The sequence below is a fragment of the Limulus polyphemus genome, unplaced genomic scaffold (assembly GCF_000517525.1).
Source record: "Limulus polyphemus unplaced genomic scaffold, Limulus_polyphemus-2.1.2 Scaffold56, whole genome shotgun sequence".
In the NCBI taxonomy this organism is placed as follows: Eukaryota; Metazoa; Arthropoda; class Merostomata; order Xiphosura; family Limulidae; genus Limulus; species Limulus polyphemus.
In genome coordinates this window covers 681,083-693,233 of record NW_013665666.1, presented here as the reverse complement: position 1 = coordinate 693,233, position 12,151 = coordinate 681,083, and the positions used below count along the sequence as shown (strand labels likewise).

General features: G+C 32.8%; 1 protein-coding gene across 1 annotated transcript in view; it reads left to right on the top strand.

The window, feature by feature from the left end:
* LOC106463966 overlaps positions 1 to 12,151 on the top strand; it is a 126,553-nt gene that overhangs the window by 107,240 nt on the left and 7,162 nt on the right. Inside the window, exons 3-7 of the mRNA XM_013924069.2 lie at positions 2,519 to 2,616; positions 3,697 to 3,854; positions 6,598 to 6,752; positions 8,806 to 8,884; positions 9,900 to 10,050. Coding sequence (XP_013779523.1) covers positions 2,519 to 2,616; positions 3,697 to 3,854; positions 6,598 to 6,752; positions 8,806 to 8,884; positions 9,900 to 10,050 — 641 coding nt within the window. The remainder of the gene's footprint in view (positions 1 to 2,518; positions 2,617 to 3,696; positions 3,855 to 6,597; positions 6,753 to 8,805; positions 8,885 to 9,899; positions 10,051 to 12,151) is intronic.

Genomic DNA, 12,151 nt, shown 5'->3' with positions numbered 1-12,151 from the left:
CAAATTGTTGTGCGATTGCAATTTTATATTTGATCAATTTTCTAGTAAAAAACATTTTCATTGTTTAAATATGTAAAAAATATTGTATGTAATCCAAACAGAAAATACAAAATATTGCCTTGGTTCTGTACAAACAGAAAATAATCAATATTTGACAACAAAATTATCACGATCTCAGAAGGCCTTTTCGAAATGGCCTTATCTAAATAATAATAAATCATAGTAGATAAAGAATGGGCATCTATGTTTATCACGACCTCTATCATTCGATTCTTTTAAACACAAAACTGATTAGCTATATTTATGATTTCCATAAAACTCGTAACTTAAAATTAACATTCCACCTTTGGTACACGTTTTTATTTTTCTTAGAGCAAAGACACATCAGGCTATATGCTGTGTCCTCCGAAGGGAATCGAATCCCCGAGTTTAATGTTGTAAATTCATAGACGTACCACTATCCCACCGGGGAAACCCTTTGGCACCTCAAATATAAAGAGTTATTACGAAAATTTAAGTTTTACTGTACAATTAGCTTACTTATTTTGAATATTCGTGGAAATCTACAAAGTTTTTTTTTCTGCGCTAGCCGTCCTTAGTTTTAATACGATAAACAAAAAGGAAGACAACTAGTCTACAGCTATTGTACTATTGTAAACGAGTGGTGGAGTTTGACCGTCACTCTTATAATGCACCCATAGCTGCAAAATGCGGATTGTGATTTTGTGGCAATGGAATGCAAACCACGTACACACAGATTCGCTGTCAGGGCGTGCTAATCACTACCCCACACCCGGTCCATTTTATTGCATACGTTATGGTGGTAAATGTTTTGAATACATATAAGTCTATTACAAGAGCGTTCCCATTAGATTTTCCAGTATTTATTATTAAATAGTCATTAGATAAGATATAAATATTAGTACATTATATTTTTTATAACAAAAAGTAAAAAATAGTTTTTGGTTTTATAAAAGATATACTTAAAACTAGGAATAGAAAATATCTACATATTTTGTCTTCACTTTTTTTTTCTTAAATGTAATCGTGTTTGAGTTCAATTACCATGGAAGTAAGTGGCCAATAAATTAACAATTACAACATTACTGTGCTCCGTAAAAAAAATAATGTAATTATAATGTTTTATAAGAAATTCTCATAACCTTAGTTCTCATATTTGAAGGTTATATACAAAAAACTGAAGCAATAAAGTGAAGTGAACTTTTTGTTATTTTCGAAATGCCAGAATCCGTTTGTACCGTCGAATGACTAATTTAGAAAGGAGACACGTGTAGCTTTAAAATTTAAAACATCTTTTTACAACGTTCAATGTTAGCGAAATTTACGTTGGCGAGTTTGAAATTCAATTTGTTTCCTTTTTAGAAGTATAAAAATAGTTCAAAGGAATACAGCAATTAAATAGTTAGTTCGAATGTATTGAAGAAAACGATGAAGTGGTAAAAGGATTTAAAAAACTATTGAAGTTCTGAAATAATGAACGAGTATTTTTAAAATATCTTGTAGACGTGTAGAATTAGGCTTAACGAGTATTTTTAAAATACCTTGTGGACGTGTAGAATTAGACTTAATGAGTATTTTTAAAATACCTTGTAGACGTGTATACTTAGACTTATTGGTTTTACTCAGTATTCACTAGCAAAATTAGTGAACTTTTTCGATTCCAAAAATCTAGAGAATTCCGTGTTAGCATTCGAAATACTTGTAATGTACTTGTACATACAATAGGTCCATTAGTAACAAAATATTTAACGTATAATGAGGAAGTAACAGTAACTGCCCCACACCCCCATTCATATAGTTAACCACATAGAGAGAGACAAACACACGGGTATAGTATTGTTACGTCTCCGTTTGTTAATTGATTTTCCGTAACTTCGTTCCGACGAAACTTAAGCGACACAAGTTCTTTCTTAATAAAACTGGTTTATTCTTTCCGAATATAACTTTACCGATACACTTAACTTCAACAATCGCGCTAAAACAAACGCTAATCAACGAACGTCAACAATACTTCTGACTGCAGATCAATTACTCACCGTCTATCCACACATTACATTCCCCTCTTTTATATACCAGCGTACCCTATTTCTAGTAAGAACTTGAACATTCGCCAAAGTACATGATAGTTCTAGAAACGTTGCGTCACGGTGGTCATGTGACTCGCTGACGCAACAGTATCCATATCCTGATGATAAACCTAGAATGAAGTTCAACGTCCTTGAAATTTGGACATCTGGTATATTGCATTTCGATTACAGAATATATTTCGTCAAAACACTTTAATTTTTTTTTTTTCATGCTGCAAGGAAACGAATTCATATTGCCGTAATGCAAGTTCTCTCCCCCGGAGGAAAAAATAAAAGTTATAAAGGGGAGTTGTTATTACATAGAGATCTCCTGCTGCGCCATTCTATTATTGGCCTTCGATTTCGGAAAATTCTATATATGGGTAGTGTGAGACAATGCATTACATCCTAATCTTTATTTTTTTCATCAGAATGCCAGGCGGATATCAACGATGGACGAGCAACGTTTCGCCTTCCGTTAGACAACATCTACGCTTGTGGTACAATCAGAGTCCTTAATAAAATAACGGTAACTGTTCAGTTTCTCAGTAAGTTCACAGAGTAACACACTTTGAAATATAATTTAGGTAAACTGGTATTTAATGTTAGCCATATATTATCAAGCATAGAAACGGTACTCTAATGCATTCTTTCATTTTAAAACTGATAAATGTGGTTCCGATATTTTTCAAAAACTCTTTAGGTTATATAAAAAAATTATATTTCTGAAAAAGCACACACCGCACTTTACGCCTACTATAAACTTAAACTAATATAAAATTGAAGTGTCTGGTAAAAATATAACAACACAAAAACAGTTTTAGAATATCTTTCTACTTTGTGACTTTTACTTCTTTAAGGCATTTATAGCATGTTCCACATTTGAATTTTAATATAATTACATACGTTTCATTGTTTTCTAAAATCTTATCAACAGAGCTAATGGTAATAACTAACGAATCAGAGCTAATGATACTAACAACTAACCAATCAAAGTAAAGTATACTAATAACTAACCAATCGGAGCTAATGATACTAATAACGAACCAATCAGAGCTAATGATACTAATAACTAACGGATTAGAACTAATGATACTAATAACTAACGGGTTAGAACTAATGATACTAATAACTAACGGATTAGAGCTAATGGTAATAATAACTAACCAATCAGAGCTAATGGTAGTAATAACTAACCAATCAGAGCTAATGATACTAATAACTAACGAATTAGAACTAATGATACTAATAACTAACGGATTAGAACTAATGATACCAATAACTAACGGATTAGAACTAATGATACTAATAGCTAACCAATCAAAGTAAAGTATACTAATAACTAACCAATCAGAGCTAATGATACTAATAACGAACCAATCAGAGCTAATGATACTAATAACTAACGAATTAGAACTAATGATACTAATAACTAACCAATCAGAGCTAATGATGCTAATAACTAACCAATCGGAGCTAATGATACTAATAACGAACCAATCAGTGCTAATGATACTAATAACGAACCAATCAAAGCTAATGATACTAATAACTAACGGATTAGAACTAAAGATAATAATACTAACGAATCTTTGATTTATTCGGAAAGGGAGAAAAGATCTTCTACCACAGAATTATTGTTGAGCACCCCGTGGAGCCTAAAGAAATGATTTTGGTAAAGTGCGCCATTCCTGGTGAACCTCATCAAGGCATGTTTCAGAACAGGACCAGGAGAAATGTCTTACCTGAAAATTTCTCTGAACCTGAGTAAGATTGTTTTTATCTAAGATATGAAAATAATGGGTAGTCTCAATTTTGTCACCATGTCTGTTTCATTTTTGTTTTTGAAAGCGTAATTCCCGGTCTTTTTTATAACAAAGAATATTAAATATTTATTTGTTTGTTTGTTTCAAGTTAAGCACAAAGCTACACAATGGGCTATCTTTGCTCTGCCCACCGCGAGTATCGAAACTGGTTTCTAGCATTTTAAGTCAGCAGACATACCGTTGTGTCACTAGGGGGTGGAGTGGCTAAATATTTATTTAATAAAATATCTTGGATAAAAAAAATATATTAAATATAACATCATTTTTCTATGCGCGCTGCTGAAGCTAAAATGTTAAAGTTTCATGTGTCGAATTCATGTATCGAACATCTTGGAAAAGACGTTAAGATAAGTTTCCTATCTGAATAATTATAATAGTTTTTCTACTAATTCACTGTTTTTCTACTAATATTTTCAAATGAACTTCGTCAAATAGGTAAATAATTATAGACATAAAATCAAACCGAATAACTGTAACTACAATTTTTCTGTCGCAAAGATTTAAAACATGGAAACAGAATCGTTTCTGGGTGGGAAATTATTGGTCGTTATATTTGCTTACTTTCAATAAATAATTTTCCACTTACAGCGAAACTAAGTGAGAGACAAAAGGGATTTCTAGCTGAAGCATCTCCAAAACAACCGTGTAGTGTGAAACTGTGAAATAAACTTTACTTAAGTATACGTCTCTGGGTGGCTTAGCGATAAGCTTAAGTGCTTATAACTCTAGAATTCGTGATTCGATATCTCCAGCGGAGACACAGACCAGATAGCCTACTGTGCTGCTTTACGCTAAACAAACAAACTTAGATATAACTAATTTTTATATGTTTCTTACTTCATATTGTAATCATCAAGTCATTGCTGTTATATAAATTGATCACTTCTCAATTAACTCCATGAAAATTATGAGTTTCCTGTTTAGGTTACAATAATTCCATGTATAATAAATCTTAAATGTGTATCCTACTTCACAGGATGTGGATGAATCTTCACCAAAATTGGTATGGAGGCTCGTTAGGTCCACATACAAATTTTCAGTTTTTTATTTTGCGATGGGCGTTTTTTATCACTACTTCGCCCAATGTTAGTGGATCTTCACCAAATTTGGTATAAAGGTTTTTTGGGTCCATGCGGAGATACATGCAAATTTGTGGTTTCACATTTTGTGTTTTGCAGTTTTTATGGGCGTTTTTGCATTTTTTACAATTACATATAAAAGAAGTAACTTTTCATGTCTTAAGATAACTTTTCATTAACCGTGAATTTACATAACTTCCGTCCAGGGAACGGGGGCTCCAGCTAGTAAAAAATAGAATTGTTAGAGTCAGCATACTTATACATTTTGACATGCTATCTAAAACGTGCCCAGTGTTACTTTATCTGCTTAGGTGATTAACAGAAATAAGAGGCAGTGATTGCTACAGACCATTTTAGTTTAACGCTACGTTCGAACACTGAATACTGTTTAACATTAGCAAAGACATCATTCCCTTCCTGTAAGAAAATAAAATCAGTAACTAGTTGGTAACTTTATTTGAGTTTTTACAATGGGGTTAAAAAGAACTTATTCGTCAACTTTAGTATATAAAATAAATAGAATTGTTAGAGTTAGTATACGACAAATCAACTTACAAACAATAAGGGTTAAAGTTTACAAAAACTAAGACAAATAAGAACCTTGGAACAAAGAGTTATCTCTGTTCATCATTGTTCTCGATTAAGTATTAAATATTCCATAATTCATTGTAAAAGCAATATACATTTGTGTCACTTGGAAATGTCAATTACGTGTGGCAGATTGTCATTATAATCCTATATTCATATAATGACGAAGTGTCATCAAATATCAGTATGGTTAACCTTTAGTCAGTTGCCCGTAATAGAAAATTACAAGGGCTAAAGATGATAGCACATTAAAAAATTATAATAGCAACTACAAAGAAATGTTCATTGGATTTAGTGTTGCATCAGGCTAGAATTGTTCACTGTTTACATACAGATTATAACCACAAAGAAATGTTCAGTGGATTTGGTGCTGCATCAGGCTAGAATCGTTCACTGTTTACATACAGATTATAACTACAAAGAAATGTTCATTGGATTTAGTGTTACATCAGGCTAGAATCGTTTACTGATTACATACAGATTATAACTACAAAGAAATGTTCATTGGATTTAGTGTTACATCAGGCTAGAATCGTTTACTGATTACATACAGATTATAACTACAAAGAAATGTTCAGTGGATTTAGTGTTGCATCAGGCTAGAATCGTTCATTGTTTACATACATATCATAAATAGGATTCGTATTTAAGCTGTTTAAAACGGTAAATTGAAAGAAATTACTTTATTACGTTTAGGAACAATTTGAAAGAAACCGCCCTTTCAATATAACATATGAAAAAAACATTGCTAGGCACGAATGTCAGATTTTTATAATAATCTTATACATACTTTCAGACATTTGATATGTTTCAACGAAATGGATGTAATGCCATAAGAAATGGCGTTCATCACATATAGTCGTTAATACGATTATTTCATGTTTTATTATAGGCTGAAATGCGTCTCTGTTCAATCTAGCTCCAAGTATAAAGACTAAATGGTCTTTTCTTGTTCTTGTTTTCTTTTGCTTAGATCGGTTTAAGAAGTGTATACCTTTTTTTTGTATTTCCCTACAGACATATTAATATCACTGAATACATCGTTGCCAGAGCACCCGTTCCATTTCTTAATCTGGCTCTCAGGCAAAAAGGACGGATGTTAGACACGACAATAAACGTGGAGCCGGGGACGCCCCTGGAAATGCTGATATATCTGGATGAGAAAAGTTCCGGTAGGTTTAAATGCTATTGTGAATTACTTTAGTCAAGCTTCATATGTCATATCTAGAGTCAAACTCTCAGCGTTATACAAGTGTTAAAGTCAAAGCTATGATAATCTCAATGTTTTGTTGAATATCGTCATACTTGCAGTAATCCCCTGTTATATATATATTATTTTTTATTTCACTCATGTTTGTCTGTCCATATGACTTTCTGTCTAAAAAATTAGTTTAAATAACTTAAACTCTCAAAAAGTAGTTGAGGTCTAAAAATACAAAAGTCACAAACCATCTGCTAACAGCTAGGAAAAATTACTTACTGCCTAATAGACCAACCGTTTGGAGATTTTGTGGGCGGTTCACAAGTGGTTGACTTACCATCAGCAAATGCAAATAAACCTAAATTGTGTTAATACTTTTTACTCATACTTATGTAGTATCGTAGATGGCGCCTCCATAGAGAAACATTTCTAAAATAAACTTAAGTAATGATATTTACCATTAAATGCTTATAACATTTCTACACTCCTGGTTGTTCATGCCTTAAACTATAACACATTTTTACCGATTAAGTATTAAGGAATTATGACCAGTTAATCAGCCTTTTTTCAGTTCAGGTAACAATTTTAAATAAAAGTGATTTATAAAGAATTCGTCTCCCCCACCAGAATTTTGTCATATAAGACAACTGCCAACTTATAAGTTTGAGTTAAAACTCAGCGACTGCTGTCATTCAAAGCGAAATGAGGGTTTCATTTAACAGGGTGGTTCTTTAGCTATCATAAAACGCTTTCCATGTTGGAAAATTATATTCTTCAGAGATAACTTCTCTTCATTTAAAGAAATTTGAAATGTATAGGGTAAATGTAGTAACAAGCAGGAAGTAGGGAATTATATGTCTAGAATATTGACCTACGACATAATTTATTTTCTTGGAATTCTTAGGTTTAAAAAAAATATATAAAAGTTATAAAGATCATAAGTCATAATGGTATTAAATTTTCTAGCATCTTACCCTTGCCCCCTAGTGGCACAGCGGTAAGTCTGCGAACATACAACGCTAGAAACCGGGTTTCGATAACCGTGGTGGGCCAAGCACAGATATCCCATTCTGTAGCTTTGTGCTTCGCTCCAAACAAACAAACAATCTTATCCTTATGTAGAGACTGAATATGTTATATTAAAATCTGACAACTGTGCATCTTGACAATAGCACTACAGCGTAGTTTCCATTGAAATAGGCTATGTCGCAAAGCTGTTTTGTTCAAAACATACCACTCCTTCCTCTATGTTTGTGTTTATTCTCAAATCAAAACGTGATATACGAGTGAAGAAAAAATTATCAAAGAATTTAACTTAGTACAAGAACTAAACTAAATTTTTACTTAGTACAAAATAACTACTGAAAATCGCTTTTATTCTCTAATAGAAAAGATGTGTCCATTTTGAATGATGAGTGTTAAACTATTTAAAAGTTTAGTTCTTGAAAATTGTACGATGGCTATATTTAAACGTTTAGTTCTTGATAATTGTGCGATGGCTATATTTAAATGTTTAGTTCTTGAAAATTCTACGATGGCTTTATTTAAGTGTTTAGTTCTTTAAAATTGTACGATGGCTTTATTTAAGTGTTTAGTTCTTTAAAATAGTACGATAGCTATATTTAAATGTTTAGTTCTTGAAAATTCTACGATGGCTTTATTTAAACGTTTAGTTCTTGAAAATAGTACGATAGCTATATTTAAACGTTTAGTTCTTGAAAATTGTACGATGGCTTTATTTAAGTGTTTAGTTCTTTAAAATTGTACGATGGCTTTATTTAAATGTTTAGCTCTTCAAAATTTTACGATGGCTTTATTTAAATGTTTAGTTCTTGAAAATTGTACGATAGCTATATTTAAATGTTTAGCTCTTGAAAATTGTACGATGGCTATATTTAAATGTTTAGTCCTTGAAAATTGTACGACGGCGTAATTTAAACGTTTAGTTCTTGAAAATTATATGATAGCTATATTTAAACATTTAGTTCTTGAAAATTGTATAATGGCTTTATTTAATTTTTCAGACATTTATGGAGTTCTTGCAAGCTATTTGAAAGTCACTGATAGTGCACATAAACAGGAGGAGGTGATTATTATGAACGGGTAAGAAACAGAATCACCATCGGTTAAGAAAGAATGAAGTAACAGACATGGTCCTTATATGCTTTACAATGAACAACGAATGAGATACAAGAGTTTTAGTCTTTTTAATATATATAATTAAAACATGTTACATTTCTTAAAGAGGGCGTGACTAATTTTTAGATGTTTAAATTAGTCAATGTACAATCAACAATTTCTGTAATTATGCGTATCCTATTATCATTGTATTTTATTCTGGAGCTTGGTCTGAGAATGTATTTATCGGATGTAACTAAGAAATGTACCCTTATTGTTAACTTTCTTGTCAAAAAAATCCTTAATTATATATATTGTTTTTATCACCAGAAAATGGAGTTTATTTTCATAGAAAAAATATTACGCTGTAAGCAGTTAGATTATTCTGCGCGAGTTTATCTTATTCATTAGTTATCGGGTATTAAATGTATCATTATGTAGGACTACTGAACCTCCTGTGTAAGAAAATGAAGTAAAATAAATGTTTATAAGATAGCGTTATGCCCTTTTCCAGCAAAATAGCACACTGCTTCTTATGGCAGGTCTATCTCGATATATATATTATAGCTGAGACGTAAGCTCATTTTCCTGCCAGTTTTAACTGTCGAATAATATACCTCTTTAACAATAAGTGTGACACCAGCCTAAGTATTGTTAAAAATGTTACTGAATAAGTATAAAAGGGGGACTAAGAAGGATTAGAATTTAGACAGATACGTTAACCTATTTATCTGTTGGAGCTCTAATGCTGCCAGTTTTCTGTATTCACTTTATTAGTCTTTGTCAGGACTGAACTGTCGAGTGTACACATTTTATGATGATGGATTTGGCGTTGTCAAGATATTGTAAAGAAACATCTATATCGACTAACGAAATCGAGAAGTTCTAGATATTTATATCTTCTCACTCTTCTTTTACTTAATAACAGTAAACGACGTTGTTGGTGTTGCCACTGTAATTACATTTCCGATTTTGACCCCCTCCCTTCCTTTCCCCGTAGATGCTCCATTGATTCTTACATTTTCGGTAACTTCTACACATCAGATAATGGGAACACGCTGTCGGCCCAGTTCAGAGCCTTCAAGTTTCCTCACTCGAGTTATGTCTTGTTTGTTGGCACCGTCAATGTTTGTCTTAAGAAATGTCAAGGGGTAAGAATTATTTTTCTATATATTTTTTTCTTATTGCTTTACGAATATATGTTATTTTTTTCTGGAGTGCAACGCATTAAGAAAGAGTTTAATTATCAGTCACAGTTAATGTTTGAAAACCACGACCTATTATTTCTGAATGAACTGAGGTTATTTCATCATATATAATTAATAGAATATATAATATATTATTTACTCAGTCATAAATATGTATTGCTATTTAAATATCTAAATCAGGATTGAATGTCTTGGTTGAGAGCACCGTCAAGGTTTGTCTTAAGAAAATCAATGGGTAAAAATTATTTTTTGCCATTGCTTCGCGCACTTACGTTATTCTTTTCTGGAGTGCAACGCATTAAGGATGAGTTTAACAATCAGTCATAGTTAATGTTTAAAGACCACAGCCTATCACAGTCATGGCCAAAATGCTTGCATATTTTGTAACGAATAAGATCAAATACACTTAGCGCTGTCAAACTGAGAAATGTATGTTATATCAAACACCTACGTATGTAATTTGTGTAATGAGACAGGTTCTATGGACATCATGAACGACTCATTAGAACAGTAAACAATTTTATCAGACACCTCTAGAATGATGTGTAATTCAGCATTTTATCTATCACAACAAAACCATACCGAAACATATATAATGGCAAAATATAACATCAAATTATTATACATAGCATCTGTAATTTCTTATCAGTTCATATTCAACATTCAGTACTTGGTTGGTCCTACTCGTACTCTAATAACCTCCGCAAGGCAACGTGTCACACTGTCGATGCTGTTATTATTGTAATCCACCGTGATTTCATTCCAAATTGTCACTAGAAAGCGCTGCAACTCAGCTACAGTAGCTGGTTTAAGGTCGTAGTTAACAACTTTTCGGCTCAGTTTTGCTCAACAGTTCTCAATTGGATTACAATTTGGAAACATTGCTGACCATGACAATCTTGTAACTCCTCCTGGTCGAGATAATCCTGTACAATACGCACACCGTGTGCAGCGACATTGTCATCTTGGAATACAAAGTTATTGCCAAACCTTGCCCTAGCGTATGATAGAAATATCATATCCATGTGATGCCTATAGGAGGCGCCATTGACTTTTCCCTAGAGGATATGAACAGCAGTTTTTCCACCATGATGAATAGCTGCCCAGACATGTACTGCACCACCTCTTTTGTGTTCCCTGTGGGAAAGACAGTCTTCTCTCATTTGTTCTCCAAGCACACGACGAACACGAATCCTACCATCAGCTTTAACAAGCCAGAAACAGGACTCATCTGAAAAGATGACGTGTCACCAGTATCCTAACCGTAACTTGGCATTCTATCTTGCCCAAGTAACGCGATGACGGCAGTTAATTCTGGTTAATATGAGTTTACAGATAGCCCTTCTTGTTTGGTCAGTCTCCTGTTCACTGTTCTTGTCGACCTTGATGTATTAACCTGATTGAAACACGGTAATCTCAAGCTGTAGTTCTTCGGCGTGTATCAGTAGAGCTTTCTGGAACAATTTCCATGTACTCCGATGACGTTTCAGGATTCTGGATATAGTTCACTGGGGGTACTCTATTGTTCTGGCAATGTCAGTTTTCATCATATCATTTCTGGAAAGTATAACAATTTGACACCCTATAACTTCTGACACGTGACGAGACATGAGTCTGTACCAAATACAGAGAAATTGTCTGAACAAAATGTCGATCTGTTTCGAAAAAGATTATACCAAAATCATACCCTTTTTTACAAAACAGGTGTTTATGTGTGTTTTGACGAACAGATACTCAAAACAACTTATACAGACCAGAATAACAGCACGTACATGTTTGTCCGATCATACGCTACCTTCTCTATTACTACTCGGGCATTTATTCAATAACTGCTCCATGCATGTAGACAATATCATCAATATAGAACAGTATGCAAACGTTTTGGCCAAGACCGTATTTTTGAATAAATGATGTTATTTTATCATATGTAATGGCTGGAGACGGCTTGAATGGGTAATGAAGAAAAACTTTAATATAACAGCAAATGTACAACGTTTCGACAAGGTTTTTGTCATCATAAGGAACAAAACCTTGTCGAAACGTT